Source organism: Eumetopias jubatus, unplaced genomic scaffold, assembly GCF_037043125.1.
Source record: "Eumetopias jubatus isolate StellerSeaLion01/CBP00866 unplaced genomic scaffold, mEumJub1_p1.0 scaffold_2, whole genome shotgun sequence".
Classification (NCBI taxonomy): domain Eukaryota; kingdom Metazoa; phylum Chordata; class Mammalia; order Carnivora; family Otariidae; genus Eumetopias; species Eumetopias jubatus.
In genome coordinates, this window is record NW_028274808.1 from 36,307,598 (window position 1) to 36,327,117 (window position 19,520).

Sequence of the window (19,520 nt, forward strand, 5' to 3'; positions counted from 1 at the left end):
ATTCTAAGAAGTGTATTGAAAGACCCCTCTTCAGGAAGGAATTAAACCAGCCAAAAGAATAAAAACTATTCATATTGACAGCATTTTCCCAACCAACAACCCAGACACATTGCTTTCTCTGAAGACAATAGCCCATAAACTCCATATATGGTCATAGAGATGTTGGAATAAGCTGTTAAATATTCAATCGCTAATATGAGGGGGCAATAGACATATGATGAAACAACTTAATATGGAAGATGGAGACATGAAAAAATCAAATTTTTAAAGTTTGTTGAGGTACCAAAGAATACAGAGGGTGAAGAAAACAAAGTGGCAACATCCTCTGAGGAGTAAGAGAAAATATTTCATCCACAAATTTAAGAACGGAGTGCTATTTAAAAAATAATACTTAGCAGATAAGTAGCAGTTTTAGAAACTTAAAAATATGATAATAAAAATGAAAAAAAGAAAATAAGAAGTTATTAAGATAAAATTCCAGAAATCACACAAAAATAAAGTACAATGACAAATGACAGGGAAACTTGAGAGATAAGAAATTTAAATTAAAATAAGAGTTTGGGTGATACAATAGGAGTTCCCAGTATGAATAAACAGGAAATTGAGTTGAATAAATCACAAAATAATCCAAGAAAAATTCTCAGAATTATTTAAGGTGAGTTTCTGAACCGATATTTTAAAAATCTGGTTTCTTATATATGCTCAAGATGTAGAATAGCCTGAAATTTCCCAGCAGCAATACTGGAAGTTGAAAGGCAATACCACAATTACTTAAAGTGAGGCAAAGTAATTTCCAGTCTATAATTCTGTACAAAGCCAGAACTACATAACAGATTTTTTAATTAATTTTTATAATTTCTTTTTCTCCTAATGGAAATGTTCTTACCCCAAAATAAAACAAACAACAATTAAGCAGATAAAAAGAGACTCTACTCTCATCCTGATTGAAGATAGTAGCCAGATGCAATCACAACCAAATTCACAAACAATAGTTGCCAAATATTGTAAACTTTAACCACATGAAAAGATGGAAGAACTGTGTAAGCAGCTGTCCTCGATCTGTATTTTTCATGAGAATCTCTATTAGGTCAAATCCCACCAGATGTTGAAGCAAAAGTTCCAACTGTCAGTGGTTTAACAGGTTTGTTGCTCATGAAAATACCAAAGTGGATGAAACTCTACTGGTTGATTCCCTTCCTAGCTCTGACTCTGGGAAAGAGTCCCCTACTAGATTCTTTGAATTTAGTCAGAGTAAGGGGAAAGAGTGTGTGCATCCCTACCTCGATACAGCTGAGCCTGGACAGGTGTCTCACTGACATCTCTTCTCTTGGAGAAGGGAGCAAACATTCTTAGATAATTAGCCATTTCTTATAATAAAACAAAAGTGTAATAAGAGTCACTAATTCCCACACCCCACCTATTGTTCAAGAATGGTTTGACTTGAAAGAACTACATATATTCTAAAATAATAATAATTAGAAAGGAATAAACATGGAGTATATGAAATATACATATAAAATGTAAGAAAAATGCAAAATCCAAAGTGAATGAAAAAACTATATGTACTGCTTCATAGGTGACACACACTGTTCTAAGAGCTTTACATATATCCTGTCTTTCCAACTTTTTGAAGAGTTCTAAAAGTTAGTATGGTTGTTCTCCTTTTCAGATCAGGAAACAAAGATTTAGGGAGTTTAAGTTATTATCCTGGGGCACCTGAGTGGCTCAGTCAGTTAAGCGTCTGCCTTTGGCTCAGGTCATGTGACCAAGGTCCAGGGATTGAGCCTCACATCGGGTTCCCTGCTCAGTGGGGAGCCTGCTTCTCCCTCTCCCTCTGCCTGCTGCTCCTCCTGCTTGTGCTCTCTCTCTCTCTCTCTCTTTGTCAAATGAATGGATAAAATCTTTAAAACAAACAAAAACAAATAAATAAATATGTATCCTGGGAAATTCTTTGTTAAAGTATAGCATTAAAACTCAAACCCAGGTAATATGATCCCAGAGATATATTCTGTAGGAGTCTAATGGTCTACCTTTATATGGTCTGATAAAAGATCCTTGTAAAAGCTCAGGAAATAAATGTAGGAGAAAAATAAAGCTATTTTAAAAATGAAAGCCATTGATAATAAGACTAATGAATAACAGAATAGACTGGTAAACCCCAATATGTGATATTATAGTCAAATTTGAGAATAGAAAGCAATTATATAAAACTGATGGTAAAGAAAAACCTAAGAATGTGTGATGGTGAATTTTGTGTGTCAGCTTGGCTGGGACATGTTGCTCAGATAGTTGGTCAAATTTTGTGGGTGTTTCTGTGAGGGTGTCTTTGAATAAGATTAACATCTAAATCAGTGGACTTTGAATAAAGCAGAAATGTCCTCCATAATGTGGATGGACCTCATCCAATCAGTTGATGTCCTAAATGGGACAAAAGGATGGACCTTCCCACAGAATTGTTCAGCCAACTGCCTTCAGACTGGAAATGTAGCATCAGCTCTCTCTGGGTTTCCAGCCTACTGGCTCACTCTGTAGATTTTGGACTTGCCAGCCTCTATAACTATGTGAGCCAATTCCTTATAATAAATCTAATTATAACAAATTGTAATAAGTGTTCGATTTTTCTGGGGAATCCTGACTAATGGAGTATGAAAGACTGATAAGAGAAATTCAAGATAATTAAAATTGCCATTCATGAATAAAATAGCACCCAGAATATTCCAGGTTATTAAAGAATAAAACCTTGTTGAATAAAAGAATCCTGAATTTGAAAATTTTCTCAAGAAACCCTGATAAAAACTGGCAACACCAAGATATAATGTGGTTAATATTCTGGACTTAATAAATAATGAATAATTCAATAGGAATCTTGGCATCAAAGAAAGTCGACCTCAAAGGTGGAAAAACTCAGATTGGCTTTAGCCTTTGCCAAAATGAAGTGCTCATAAGATAGTCAAGAATGTCTATCTAGGGGATGTAGAGAATGGCCTTTTTAAGGGGTATAAAATATCCTAACATTTTTTTTACCCAGTCCAGTTTCATTATGGTATAAAAACATTCTTTCTTTTTCAAGAATTCTGACTATGGAATTTTGAGGCATTATTACTTAAATCAGTACAGGAAAAGAGGAATTAAATAAAACAATTCAACATGTTTATGTAGAAAGCCATAAGATCTAATCAGTAGTTCCAGAAATTTCATTTGGCAAAATTCAATACCCATTTGTGATAAAAACTAGGAAGAGGAAACTTCTTTGATCTAGTTAAGAACATCTATGAGTATCTACAGCTAACATAATGAATGTAAGTGACTGAATGTTTTGCCCCTGTTATGGACTGCATGCTGTGTTTCCCAAATCTATATGTTAAAACTCTAACCCCCAGTAGGATGGCATAAGGAGGCCTTTGAAAAATAATTAAGATTAAATTAGGTCATTTGTGAGCATAGGGTCCTCATGATGGGATTAATGCTTTTATTAAATAACGAATCATGGAACACTACATCAAAAACTACTGATGTAATGTATGGTGATTAACATAACATAATAAAAAAAAGAAAAAAAAAGGAAGAGACACATATCTCTCTCTCTCTCTCTCTCTGCTTTGTCGTGTGAGCATACAAAAGGAAGATGGCCATTTGCAAATGAGGAAGAGCGCTCTCACCAGACACCACATCTGCTGATGTCTTGATCTTGAACTTCCCAGCGTCTGGAACTGTTGAGAAATAAGTATTTGTTGTTTAAGCCACCTAGTCTATGGTATATTTGTTATAGCCTGAACTGACTAAAACAGATCCTAAATTAGGAATAATTCAAGGCTGTTGCCCTCACTAATTCCAGTCAATGTTTTACTATAATTTCTGGATAGTACAATAGGAAAAAGAATAATAATAAATGCTATACATTTTTTTAAAGGAAAAAATATAACCTTATGTTTTTAGTGACCTAACTCTGTGTGTAGATCACAAAGAAAATCTTCCAACGCTATCAGGACTATAAGAGTGTCTAGCAAAGTCACAGGAAACAAAGATATTGATATTGTTAAGATGTTTGTTTCCTCCAGTTGATCTGTAGATTCAGTGTAATCCCACTTTTGATGATTCCAGGAAACATTTTCATAGATATTAGTTTTCAAATTCATAAGGAAATATAAAGATCTTAGAATAGTCAAACAGTTTTAAAAAGAACAAAATGGAGGAATTACATTACTTTTTTTTAAAGGGCAGAGAGTACATATTTTAGGCTTGTGAGTTATATGATCTGTTGCTGCTACTTCACTCTACCTTTATAGCATGAAAGCAGCATCAACAATATGTAAACAAATGGGCGTGGCTTTGTTCCAGTAAGATATTTTTTACAAAAGAGATGGCCATACCTTGGGTCATTGTTTGCTGACCTCTGCTATAAAGATATATACTGTATTATTAGTTTAAGTATAGACATATAGATCAGTGAAACAGAATAGATCAGAAGTAGACCCACATGCTATTGGTGGATTGATTTTCCACAAAGGTGCTAGGGACTTTAAAAGGTTAAAGAATGATCTCTTCAATAAGTGTTGCTGGAAGACTGGACATCTGTAAGGAATAAAACGAATCTTGACCCTTATTCACAAAATTGAATTAGAGTGTAGACTTAAATGTCAAAGCTAAACATAAAATTTCTAGTAGGGTACTTAGGAGAAACCAAAATAACGAGCCATAAGCATGTGGAAAGCTGTTCCACATTAATCATCAGGGAATAACAAATTAAAACCTCAGAAAGATATCATCACAGACCAACAAGAATGGAAACGATGGAAAAGACAATACCAAATATAGGGCAAAAATGCAGAGCAGTTAGAACTCTTATTAATTCTTGGCGACAATACAGAACAATCAAACTACTTTAGAAAGCAATCTGGTACTTTTGTATTATTTTACACACCCACAATTATCATACAACTCAGGTATTCTAAATATTTCTAAATATTTCCCAAGAACAATGAACATAACTGTACATAGATATTCATAGCAGCTTTATTTAAGATAGCTAAGAGGTCTAAATAATCCAAAATATTGCTGAAAGGAAAAAGCTGAAATAAAACAAAAATATTTATTGGGGTCTCAGAATTACAATTCAGTGGGCACAGATTTCGGTAGCAACCCAATTGTGTCCCCCTAGGGAACAAAAGTGAAAGTTTTATTTTAAAGACAAAAGGGGATGCTTGCATATGTTGTTTACAAAGATTTTGATTGTTGTTGGCAGAAAAGTAAACTAGGCTAAACATAATTGATTCCTAAGGCTGTCACTAAACAAAAATTTGTTACTATAGCAAGTTGCAGATAAGTTTGTGCAGAGTCCTAGGAATGTCTAAGGCTGGGCTCAGTTCAGAAGTTCATGGTACTACCCAGTGAAGATGTGCATATGGCCTACCTCCTTAATGGCCTCCCAGTTCCATTTTAAAACCCCTTGACAAAAGTGACCCCATTTTATTCCACCTTTCACATCATTGACAGGTAAATGCATAATCAAAATTTAGTGTATTTCTAAAATGGCACACTACTTAGCAATAAAACCTAATGAATTACTAATAATCACAACAACATGGGGGAATGCTAAATAAAAAAAGTCCGATATAAAAGAGTACACACTATATGATTCCAGTTATATAAAATTCTGGAATAGATTATTCTAAACTATGGTGAGAGAAAGCAGATCCTTCATTGCCTTCAGCATGTGGGTAATTGACTTGTAAGAGCAAGTTAGAAACTATCTCTATCTTACTTATGGAAATTGTCACAGGGGTATTTACATCAGTACCAATTCGTGTAACTGTATTTTAAAACGGATGCATTCCACTGTGTGTAAGCCACAAGTTAATGCAGAATTAAAATAATGAGAAAAGAGAGGCAACATTTGGAGGACAGTCGATTGGAGTTTATATAGGTTGGGGGAGCGTCTTGGAAGAAGGTTTTGAGAGGAAGGAAACTTGGGTTCTCCCTCCAGTAACTTTTTGAGGATTTTAATTATCAGGAATATAGGTAAAATCTTCTGATTTCTTCCTAAAATTTGTATTTGGAATCTGCTTATTTATTCAGTGGACATTTATTCTCTTATTTTCTTATCTATATCTTGATGAATCTGTATCTGTTTTTCTATGTATCTGTACCTTTCTTTGGGTATGTATGTATATATATGTGTATATGTACATATATATACTTATATAATGTTCATGATAATTACAAACAATATAAGGATTTTAAAAATATTTTATTTAACTCATAATGTCCTCTGTTTCACAGGAAAAGTCAGATGTTGCACTATTGAAAAGAGTTCTGAAAATACAAATTGTTATGGATAAAGCCTTGGTATGTATTATTGATATATGTCATCATATCTTTGTCTTGTGTTTAAGTTCAAAGGGAATATGAAAAAGAAACTTGCCTTGTGTGCAATATAGATATTTCACTCTGTTCACAATATGTATTTGTGGATAGCAGGACAGAAAAAAAGGTTGTCAATTGCTTTTACATTGACATACAGGGGCCAATATTTATGGTATTGATTTCCAAATCAGTATAGAATTCTAGCAATAATGTATAACTGTTTGTATGCAAGGTTCTACTACACTATAACCTACTGGATTACAACTAGCTATAGATATTTTTAAATCCACTCATGGTGAACTCTTCTCCTTAAATCAATTTCCATTTTATTTTATTTTATTATTATTTTTGATTTACATTTTAAAACAAGCTATTTTGTTTATTACTCAGAGATCCTTGTTGTTAAATATCATCTCTTATGAGATTATCTTATGCTGTATAATTGCTTGAGTTCTCTAGTGGAAGTTCTGTATTTCAAAAATGAGATTTATTCATAGGAATATCCATTGAGGTATGGAAATTCTTGTTTATACAGTCAGTTTGAGTAAAGTCATATGAGTAGCGAGTTAAAAAATCAGATTTGTCCATTATCACTGATAATTTTTGCATAAAGTGTCTCAATGAGTGTCATAATGTCATGATTTTGTTCATAAAAGGAAATATTTAGATCTTTACATAATTAAAAAATCAGTAACAGTAAAGAATAGACAGACAAAAAATAATAAAGAAAAAACACACATAGTTTTATAAATCAAGGGATAAATTATATGCAGACATGTTCTGTTTTAAATGTATACATGTGTATGTTTATATACCTTTGTCTTATATATGCCATTTTGTAAGTTATTTTATAATGTTTTCCCACATATTAATGAGATATATTATTTCAATTTAATTTTGAAGTTCACATAGTCTCCAATTAATCTATTTTATATAATTTAATTTACTAACTGATTTACTGAGTGCTCTATCTGTGTTCCTTTCTAGTTTTTGCTGCTTTTGGTCTTTTTTCCCCCTACTAGAGAGTCTGCCTTAGTATTTCTTGCAGGGCTGGTTTAGTGGTCATGAACTCCTTTAGTTTTTATGTGTCTGGGAAACTCTTTATCTCTCCTTTTCTGAATGACAGTCTTGCTGGATAAAGTATTCTTGGCTGCATATTTTTCCCATTCAGCACATTGAATATATCCTGCCATTCATGTCTGGCCTGCCAAATTTCTGTGGATAAATCTGCTGTGAACCTGATCTGTCTTCCCTTGTAGATTAAGGACTTTTTTTTTTCCCCTTGCTCCTTTCAGGATTCTTTCTCTATCCCCTCACTTTCCATCTGCAGGTTTCTTTAGGTTTAAAATGAGTCTCCTGTAGGCAATATAGAGATGGGTCTTGTTGTTTTTTTTTTTTTATCCATTCTGACACTCTATGTCTTTTGATTGGAGCAGTTATTCCATTTACATTCAGAGTAATTGTTGATAGATATGAATTTAATGCCATTGTATTACCAGTTAAGTTATTGTTTCTGGAGATTTTCTATGTTCCTTTCTAGGGTTTGTCACTTTTGGTCTTTTCTTCCCACTCTTAGAGTTTCCTTCAATATTTTTTGTAGGGCTGGTTTCATGGTCATGAACTCCTTTAGTTTTTGGTTGTCTGGAAAGCTCTTTATCTCTTCTTCTATTCTGAATGATAGCCTTGCTGGATAGAGTATTCTTTGCTGCATATTTTCCCCATTCATCACATTGAATATATCAGGCCACTGTCTTCTGACTTGCCAAGTTTCTGTGGAGAGATCTGCTGCTAGCCTTACTGGTCTTCCCTTGCAAGTTAGGGATTTCTTTTTCCTTGCAGCTTTTAGGATTTTTTTCCCTATCTCTATATTTTGCAAATTTTACTGCAGTATGTCTTAGGGTTGGCCTGCTTTTGTTGATTTTGATGGAAGTTCTTTGTGCCTCTTGGACTTGAATGTCTGTTTCCTTTCCAGATTAGGGAAATTTAGCTATTATTTCCTCAAATAAACTTTCTGCCCCTTTCCCCTCTCTTCTTCTTCTGGTACTTGTATGATATGAATGTTATTACACTTTATGGAGTTGCTGAGTTCCCTAAGTCTACATTCATGATCCAATATTTTTCTTTCCCTCTTCTTTTCAGCTTCATTATCTTTCATTATTCTATATTCTGTATCACTTATTTATTCTTCTGTTTCTTCCATCCTTGTGGTCATTATATCCAGTTGGTTTTGCATTTAGGTTATAGGATTTTTTTATTTTGGCCTGACTTGCTTTTAGGTCTTTTATCTCTGTGGAAAGGTACTCCCTGGTGTCTTCTATGCTTTCCTCAAGCCCAGCTAGTATCCTTATGATTGTTGCTTTAAATTCTGGGCCAGGCATATTACTTATATCTGTTTTGATTAGATCCCATGACATTTTCTTGTTTTTTCTTTTGCAATGACTTCCTCCATCTTGGTATTTTGTCTAGGTTTCTGTCTTTATTTGTGTGTTAGGAAAGCCTGTTATGTTTCCTGCTCCTGAGAGTAATGGCCTTATAGGGCCTGGTGTTTCAGGAAGTGTCTCTGGTGTATGCTGTGTGCACTCTGCTGCTGTGTTTTGGCTGCTCTTTCCTTCAGGTCAGCCCTCTGCAGTTTCTCCTTGCCTGCAATGGGGAGTGTTTGGACCTTGTCCAGAGTGTGGCAAGTTTTAACTAGGTGTACTCTGGTCTTCCTGTTAAAAGAGGCCTGATGATATTTCCACTAGAGCTGAAGCTTTATAGCACTATGGTCAGTAGACTTGGTGCATATGGAGATTTTTGCTGGTCTTCTGGGGTAGGGGACTGCTGCTCTCAGGCACACTTGCCCTAGTTAAGAAGCACCAGCAGAATATGAGCAGGCATTGTTTGTTTTAATTGGCTCAGGTCTCTATTGTTGATGGGGCTATGCTATTCACTGAAGTCAGTCTGTTCTGTTGGGTATGGGGGAAAAGTGGCACTGGCCCTGTCCCTTGTCTCCAGAGAGGTGAGTTCACACCCACCTCTGTCCAGGAAGCCCTCACAGAAGAGCAAAGTCTTCTCTCCTGTGTCAGAGGCATCTCTCAGTTCCCTACCTTCTCCCTGTCTGTGGCTGGGTTGTCTGCCTGCCAAGTAGTGCAGTGCACCTGTGTTTCATCTTAGACACACTGGATGAATTTCAAAATTCCAAACTTTAGGAACCTGTTGTGGTACAGACCCATGCTGGTCCTCTGGGAGAAGGTCTTGCCGGGCTGGGGCTTGTGCCGGTTTGTCCCAAAGGGGCAGTCACACCAAGGCACAGGAGCTGAGAGTTTAGAGTAACACACAGCAAAAAGCCTGAGTCCAGGTTAGCCACCTTGGCAGGTGTCTGTGCCCCTATGCTTAAGGGGCAGGGGGGAGCACAATGGTGCCCGCCAGTTCTTTTGTCTCTGATAGCCAAAGCCATCTCTCCCAGATACACTCCAAAAAGAGGGAATGTCTCTCCCAGTGCATTTCTGGGGTTCTTCAGATCGCACCATCAGCTCCTGGCATGCTCCTTCTCCATAGGAGCACTGCAGCACCCACTGGGCTCCACACCACCCACAACACAGAACTATAAAACTCCAGTCTTTGAGTTTCATTGGTTGTAAACACTTAAGATAATCAACCTCTCTTGTTTTCCCAGTCAATGACTTTGGGGAAGAGTTTTACCTCTGTGATCCCCTGTACAATGCTCTCTCTCTCTCCCTTTTTCTCTCTCTCTGTTTGTCTGTCTATCTCTCTCTCTCCTCTCTCCATGAGCAGGGCTCCCTTCCTTCTGCAGCACCCAAGATTCTTTTTTCCCCAAAACTGTCTCCACACCTCTGACCCTGCATGATGTGACCTTTTCTCTCCCTCCAGTCGTGCAGTTTGTTCTGTCAGCCCCCAGATCCATTTCTTGGGTGTTTAGAATGATCCAGTATTTATTTAGCTGTGTTCCAGGGATGAGGCAAACATACGGCCCTCCTATTACTCTATCATCTTAACTGACCCCGGGGATTTAGATTTCGATTTTTGTTGTTACATGGGGAATAATACTATTTGGCCTAAAACTAAGATCACAAGTAGTGGCATTATGCTTTGCCACAGCCACTCCCTCGAGGTTATTAACATTAAATCTAGACAGCCTATTTTCCTCTTTCCACTTAGCTAGATACCTTCTTACCATTCTGATAACAACAGAAGGCATTTTCAGTACAAATGACATCATGCAAAACAAAACAAAGAAACCCAAAACTATGAATAAAAACTCCAAGGGTTCCTTAAAATATGCTATCATTAGTATTTCTTCTTTTATGTTTAGTTTATCTGTCTTCAATTTTAAAGTCTGGTTCTGTAAACAGAATATTGATAGGTCTTTTTTCTCTATTCAGTCAGATAATCTCTGCCTCTTCATTAGAACATTCAGTTGAATTATATATACCAAAGTTACTGATAACTATGGATGTAGGTTAAGTGTTGCTCTCCCAGTAGTGTTCTATTTGTCCCATCAATTATTTACTCCTCTGTTCCTCCTCTGTTACCCTTGGATTAGTAGGTTATTTTCAGCATTTGTTTTTATCTACTATATTGTTTTTTCTGCTATACCTCTTTATCCCCTACCTCTTACCCCAGTGGTTTCTCCAATGGTTCCAATGAACATTCTTAGCTTTTTACAATCTAGAATTAATGTTATACCACTTCACATAAAATGTAAGAGCCTTACAACAGTGAAATTCCATAGAACCCCTTTGTGATGTTAGTGTAATATATTTTTATTTCTTCATATGTTATAAACCACAAGATGAATTATTTTAAATTATTCAATTGTTTAAAGAAATTAAGGAAAGGATAAAAGCATTTCATTTTTTTCCCACATTTTAATATTTCCAAAATTCTTCATTCCTTCTTGTAGGTCTGTGTTTCTGATATTTTTGTTTAGCCTGTTGATGAAGTCTCTTCAACTTTTGTTCATATGAAATTTTTATTTTATCTTCATTTTTAAAAAAGATTTTATTTATTTGAGAGAGAGAGCACATAAGCAAGGGGAGGGGCAAAGGGAGAGGGAGAAACAGATTATCTGCTGGGAAGGGAAGACTGATGCTTGAAATCAGGACCCTGAGATCATGACCTGAGCTGAGGGCAGATGCACCAGGCACCCCTTATCTTCATTTTTTTAAACATCTTATTTGGAAATATTTTCAAACTTTCATAAAGGTTGTAAGAATAAGAATAATGAAAGAACACCTATATTCTCTTTTCTTAGATTTATTGTTTAACATTATATCCCATTATCACTTGTGCTCTCTCTATTTGAAAGTAAGTTGTAAATTGCATCATGGAGCTTTTAGAGAGTTATCCATGTAAGTAAAAATAACATCATTAAAATACTTTTTATCAAGTATTACTATAAATATTTTTATCAAATAACACTGTATTACTATATCTTAATTGCATTGTGGTTGGACAATGTGATCTATGCTTTATAGTCAAATAACTATTTTATGGCCTAATATAAGTCAATCTATGTAAAACCTCCATTGTATATTTGAAAAAATATTATCTCATTGTTTTATATAAACTTTTATATATACATATCTAAATTTTACTTTAACTTGAAAACTCTTGTATTTATTGTTAATTTTCTTGATCTAGTAATGATTAAGAGAACTATGTAAAAATCCCTTATAATTTTGTTAAATTTTGTTTTATACATTTTGTTGCTGTGCTATTAGTTATAGTCAAGTTTAGAATGCTTCCATCTTTCTTGATAATTGCATATTTTATTGATGCACTGTGATAATTATTATGTTCACTTTTTGCTTTTAAGCTTTTTTCATGTAATTATCATATGACTTATGCTTTTTGTCTATTATTTTCCTGGTTATATATTTTCATCCTTTGACTCAATATCTCTATGTACTCATAATTTAGAGGTTTTTATTTTAATTTGCATGTAGTGGATTTTTTTTAATGTTTCATTTACCTAGTATTTGGTCTGTTGATAATTTGTGATTATTGACATATATGGATTTATTTCCATAGACTTATTTTTGTATTCTTTTGTCTTGCTTTTCATGTATTCAGTTTTGCAAAGGATCACCTTCATTCATATCACACCTTGCTGCATTGTGTAAATATACAATATAGTTTATTGGGAAATGTTACATACAGAGAAATAGCAAAGTATAAATAATCTCTAAGGACCTAGGAGGATAACATCTCTTTTGTCCAAACCAGAGAACTGTATCCATTACATTTTATTTTCTGTTAGTAATTTTTGGCACACTTGCTGAAGATTATTGAAGATAGAAAGTTGCCACTTTTTATGTTTTCCGCTAACACTTAGAAATGAGTACATACACATAATTAGAAATATTTAGAAAAAATATTATGATTCCTGTTCCTTTGAATGAAGAAGTATTCTTGAAATTACTCACTGTAATGGTCCTCAGAGCTCTGTGTTTAGAAACCGCACTGTTTATCAGTATATATAGTCATCTCTTCCTGGGATGAAGACAAATGATGGCAGCATACTATAGTAGAAAAAAAAAAAGACTTACTAGTTTAGTTAGTTGGGGACTTGAGTTCTGGTTCTTACCCTTGGTAGTTCTGCAATCTTGTAAACTTAACTTTTGACTCTTAATTGCCGTATGTGTGAAGAGGAAGTTAATGACAACCTTCTTATTTTAAGATTATTGATTAACATATAAAGTCTCTAGGTTTATGCCTAAAACTTACTAAGTACTTGGTAAATCTTAATTTTTTTTCCTTTCACTTGAACACTGCATTATTTTAACATTTTATATCCATTTAAAATGTGATAGTTCAATAATTTTCACTAACAGTTAAGAAACAAAATTTGTCTTTCAGTATAATTATATGGGCTCTGAAGTGGCAGTTGCAGCTGAGAAAGTTGTCCATATCTTTGGTCTAATCAACACTGTAAGTATTTAAGTTTCATTTAAGTAAGAAACATTCCTATTAATGCAGTAATAGTGTTTGTACAAATAGCATATCCAGTCTTTTAAAAATGTAATCCTACCAACTGGTTTCATCCATCAATGAATGGATTTCATTTCCGAAAAATAGTAAATTGAATATATTAGCATTATGTATAGAGATGTAATGTTATATTTATGATTACCTAAAAACTATATATTATGTATCTTCTGTTTTCAGATGTTTTCCCAGCTCAACATAACTATTATACTAACTTCTTTGGAGCTCTGGTCAGATCAAAATAAGATTTCACTTAGCGGGGATGCTAATGAAGTACTACAAAGATTTGTGTCATGGAAAGAAAAATTTTTGTTTCAAAGGTCCCATGATATGGCATACTTATTAATGTAAGTACCTTATTTGTATTGACATAGGGTTTGTCAAATTATTTCATATGTTAGCTATCAAGATTATATACAAAATGTGTTATATGTAATGACAAGACACTTCAAAAAATATTATATGCATACTGTGTTGACAAATTGCAAAGTATAAAATTCTGAAAACAATGTAAGACACTAAGTCATAGTGGGTCATTATTCTGCACTAGGCTTTTTATCTATGGAAATGTAAGAAACTTGGAAAATTTGGAAAGCCTTGAGATAAACAGGGGTCCTCAATGATTTTAAAGATTTTCTCAGAGGTAAATAATTAAAACTATCATTTGAACTTTAAACACAATGTAAATTAGTTAACAGAATGCAATAATTGCATATAATGCTGGTTAAAATACAATATATCAAATTAGAAGTGTGGTTACCATCTGGTATAGCTATACTGACCTAAGGTGCAGCTATTTAACTACTTGCACTATTTTTTTCAAGAGTTTTTATATAGGTTTCTGTTAATAGTTTGATTATTGAGATGGGAATAATAAAAATTCTGAAGATCTGAGTAATATGCAATATATTTATAAATCTGTTTGTGTTTCCTGTGGAATTTAGGGTTGGGTTTGTGGACTCAGGAGCTACAATAACTAAGGACTGAAATGTTATGAGGACACTTGCTACATTCTCTTTTTTTCTTGATGAGTCTACTGAATATTCTCTTTGTCTCCCTGTCCTCCAATCATTTTTTACATTTTTTACATGTTTTAGGGGTTCACTATATGCAAATCATGGCAGTAAGCTGTCCTGACTTGTACATCTTCAAATTATAATTATCCAGTGGTGGCAACAGTGGTGGTTAATGTTTTGGAAGGATTAGGCACCACTGGGTTTTGGGCTGTGTATCATATAATGTTAAAGTAGACTTTAGAACTTAACTTTGTAGGAACTGTGGGAGATTACCCAAATACAAAATGATTGAAAGCATGAGATGTGATATGTAATATTTGTATTTAAAAAACACATAACTTTATTGAGAAATCCAATTCTTAAAAGGTCATTAAGTTAGTAGTAATTTAAAATGCATTTATTCAGAAGAAAAATTTTATTATTTAGTTATAGGGACCATCTTAATTATGTGGGAGCAACATATCATGGAATGGCATGCAATCCAAAGTTTGCTGCAGGAATTGCTCTGGTATGCATTTTATTCCCATCTATTCAGTAATTATATCATATTTTGAAACATCTACTTCAAGGAACAAAATATGTATAGTATATCTGTCATAATGTTTTTACAAATTTTTCTAAGAGTATGCTTTTTTTTTAGATTTTGAAACTCAAATGTTATAATTTTAAAAGTTTTTTGCTATTGTGGTAAAATGCAAATAACATAAAATTTACCATTTTTACTAGTTTTAAGTGTACAATTCCATAGTGCCAAGTATGTTCACATTGATGTGAAACAGATCTTCAGAACTTTTCATCTTGCATAAATAAATATTTGTACTTTTTGACATACTTACCCCATTTTCCAGAAAATCTAGCTTCTGGAATCCATCATTCTACTCTCTGTTTCTGTGAGTGTGACGTTTTTAAATTCCACATATAAGAGAGATAACATAATATTTGTCTTTTTCTGTCCAGCTTGTTTCACTTAGCATGATTTCATCCAAGTTCATCCATATTGTTGCAAATGGCAGGATTTCATTCTTTTTATGGCTAAATAATATATATATGTGTGAATTTAATATACATGTGAACACATATATGTGTGTGTGTATGTATATATGTGTATATATATATATATATATATGATTTTTTTTAGCCATTTATCTGTCAATGGACACTTAGGTTATTTCCATTCCTTGGCTATTGTGAGTAATGTTGCAATGAACATGGGAGTGTGGATAGCTCTTCAAGATACTGATTTCAATTATTTTGGATATATACCAGGAGTAGGTATTTGCTGGATCATGTAGTAGTTCTATTTTTAATATTATGAGGAATCATCATACTTATTTTCAGGGTGGTTTCACTACTTTATAATCCCACCAGCAGTTACAATTTATATGCATGACATCTTTATCAATACATTTTTTCTATTATTGTTGTTTTTTAATAGCAGCCATCCTAAGTGGTATGAGGTGATATTTCATTGTGGTTTCGATTTGCACTTCTATGATTACTAGTGATACCGAACATCTTTTCATATACTTTTTGCTTTTTGTATATTATCTCTGGAAATAATATCTATTCAAGTTCTTAGTCTTCTTTATTTTTTATTTTTTTTACCATATATTCCAGCAGTTGTCCTCTTCGGTGTTTCCCAAATGACTTGAATACTTACATCCACACAAAAACCTGTGTGAATGTTTATAGCAGCTTTATTCATAATTGCCAAAGATTGGGCTCAACCAAGATGTCCTTTAAGAGATGAATGGATAAACAAACCGGAGTAAACTGATATAAAGGGATACTATCCAATGATTTTTTTTTTTTAAGTGAGGCATCAAACCGTGAAAAAACTTAAGTGCATAGTGGTTAGTGAGAAAAGCCAATATGAAAAGGCTACATACCGTATGAGTCCAACTATATGACTTTCTGCAAAAGGAAAAACTGTGGAGATAGTAAAAAGATTATAGGTTGCCAGGGGTTTGTGTCTTGTTGCCATTCTTACTTGCCGTGTGTGTGTGTGTGTGTGTGTGTGTGTGTGTGTGTGTGTGTGTTAAGACAAAAATGCTACTTACAAAGTGTATTCTGCCTTTAAAATAATTAGACTCTTCTAAAACTATTTCTGAAGTCAAAACCGATTGCAAATTCAACCCTTAAGAATCCGTGTAGTTTTTTTCCTAAGTGTTCATTAAAAAATAATATAGTTACTGAAACAGTCATGTTCTTCTCAAAAACCTTTAAAAGCTTATTGGTATTTAATATGTAGTAAAAGCATATGATAGCATTAATCTCATTTAGGTATATGTCAGTGCCATTTGGATTAAAAATACAATAACCCAAAAAGAAAAACAAAATTTACCCATTTTTTCTTATTTTCCATATCCCTAAGAAAATAATGAGCTTTGGTATAGTAGTTTCTTAAATTTGCATTTGCATTTAGGTAATATGGTCAAAAAGAAAAGATCAAAGAGGTGAAGAAATAATTTAGGCAAAAATTCTGTTTTGTTTTTTGCATTTAGTATCCACAGATGATAACTTTAGATGCATTTTCAGTTGTTATGGTACAGTTGCTTGGAATTAATCTCGGATTAACATACGATGATATCTACAATTGTTACTGTCCAGGAACTACATGCATAATGAATTCTGAAGCAATGTAAGATTTTATTTTTATCAAATCTATGTCTTCTTCTGGGAAATATTTGTAACAGTCACTGTTGTATAGTATCTTGCAATACAAATTGAGTAAGAATATTTTTTATTAAAGACATAATGTACTTGTTTAAACTTATTTATTTATTTTAATTTTTTTATTTCAATTCAATTTAGTTAACATATACTGTATTATTAGTTTCAAGGGTGGAATTTAATGATTCATCAGTTGCATATAATACCCATCATCATTATATCAAGTGCCCTCCTTAGTGCCCATCACCTAGTTACCCCAACCCCTCACCCACCTCCCCACCAACAACCCTCAGTTTGTTTCCTAGAGTTAAGAATCTCTTGTGGTTTGCCTCCCTCTCTGTTTTTATCTTATTTAAAGAGGAGTATTTGATATTGTACAGAATGTGCTTAGGGGTTGGAGCAAGATGGTGGAGGACTAGGAGACCTAAATTTCATCTGGCCCCAGAAATTCAGCTAAATAGTTACCAAACCATTCTGAACACCTACAAACTCAACAGGAGATCAAAGAGGAGAATAGCAGCAATTCTATGAAGAGAAAAGCGACCACTTTCTGTAAGGTAGGATGTGTGGAGAAGTGAATCCGAGGCAATATCTGAGAAGATAGACTGCTGGGGGTGGGACATCACTCCAGTGGCTAAGCAAGGGGTGGAACCCTCGCTGGGACAGTGTGGTCTCAGGACCCTCGGGGTCACAGAAAGACCAGGGGGTGCCTGAGTGTGGCAGAGTTCCCAGGTATCAGAGCAGGAAACTGACTGCAAAGACAGAGCTGAGGAGTGGGCTCTTAGCTCAGGGTTGCCATAAACCATGATCCATGGCACAGTCAGGCCACTACTCTTTCAACATGGACCGAACAAGCAGCAGATTGGGGGAGACTCCCCTTCTTCCCCTGGAGGAGTGGCTTAGGTGTGCACCACAGGAATCTGCTGGGTTTGGAGACTTAAAACAGGGTTGTGTGCCAGAGATAGAAACGCTTGGTCACAGGCCAGATGAGCATGGAGTGTGACCGGAGACCAGGGAGACAGGAATGACTGACTGCTTTTCTCTGAGGGCACAATGAGGACTGCACCTATGGGGTCAGAGACTGGGAGGTCACCATTTTCATTCTTGTCCTTTAAAGCTGTACGGAAAGCCTTTAGGGAATGAAAGTTACCAAGAGGAAACCTGAACAGATTATTTACCCTGGCCCCTGGCAAGGGTGGTGGAAATCCCCCTCTGGCAAAGACATTTGAGAATCACTGCAACAGGCCCCTCCCCCAGAAGATCAGCAAGAATATCCAGCCAAGACCAAATTTACCAATCAATGAGAAAGGCAAACCTCCAGCACTAGGAGAATATAGCACATAGAATTCATAGCTTTTTCCCCATGATTCTTTAGTCTTTCAAAAGTCAATTTTTAAATTTTTCTTTATTTTTTCTTTTTCTATTTCTTTTTTTAAAATTTTTTCTTCTTTCCTTTTTCAACCAACATCTTATCAATTCCTTTTTAAAAATCTTTTTTAATTTTCATTTTTACAGTTATATTCTATCCCTTCATTGTATTTAACCTTATTTTTTGTATAAATATGTTTTTTTTTCTTTAAAATTTTGGGACAGAGTTTCTTCTAACAGACCAAAATACCCTAAATCTAGTGTATGGCTTTGTTCGTTTCCTACCTGACCACATTCTTTCCTTTTTTCTTTTTTTCTTTTCTTTTCCCCCTCATTTTGGATCTCTTCTGATTTGCCTACTGTATATTTTTCTGGGGTCATTGTTACCCTTTTAGCATTTTGTTCTCTCATTCATCTATTCTCTGAACAAAATGACAAAACAGAAAAACCCACCTCAAAAAAAAACCACAAAAAAAGCAAAAAACAAGAGGCCATACCAACTGCCAGAGACCTAATCAATAGGGACATTATTAAGATGTCAGACCTAGATACAGAATGTTGATTATAAAATACTAGCTGGGCTTGAAAAAAGCATAGAAGGTAGTAGAGAATCCCCTTCTGTAGAAACAAAAGAACTAAAATCCAACCAAGTCAAAATCAAAAAGGCTATTAATGAGGTGTAATGAAAAATGGAGGCTCTAACTGCTAGGATAAATGAGGCAGAAGAGAGAATTAGTGATACAGAAGACCAAATGATGGGAAATAAAGAAGCTGAGAAAAAGAGATAAACAACTATTGGATCACGAGGGCAGAATTCGAGAGATAAGTGATAGCATAACATGAAGCAATATTAGAATAATTGAGATCACAGAAGAAGAAGAAAGAGAGAGAGGGGCAGAAGGTATATTGGAGCAAATTATAGCAGAGAACTTCCCTAATTTGGGGAAGTAGACAAGCATCAAAATCCAGGAGGCACAGAGAACCCCTCTCAAAATCAATAAAAATAGGTCTACACCCAACATCTAATAGTAAAACTCACAGGTCTCAAAGACAAAGAAGAAATCCTGAAAGCAACTTGGGAAAAGAGGTCTGTAACCTACAATGGTAGAA

General features: G+C 34.4%; 1 protein-coding gene across 1 annotated transcript in view; it reads left to right on the plus strand.

The window, feature by feature from the left end:
* The window catches only part of LOC114224819 (A disintegrin and metallopeptidase domain 3-like), a 130,827-nt gene that overhangs the window by 35,635 nt on the left and 75,672 nt on the right, over positions 1-19,520 (plus strand). The window contains exons 7-11 of the mRNA XM_088021312.1: positions 6,280-6,345; positions 13,225-13,296; positions 13,534-13,700; positions 14,796-14,877; positions 16,874-17,010. Coding sequence (XP_087877438.1) covers positions 6,280-6,345; positions 13,225-13,296; positions 13,534-13,700; positions 14,796-14,877; positions 16,874-17,010 — 524 coding nt within the window. The remainder of the gene's footprint in view (positions 1-6,279; positions 6,346-13,224; positions 13,297-13,533; positions 13,701-14,795; positions 14,878-16,873; positions 17,011-19,520) is intronic.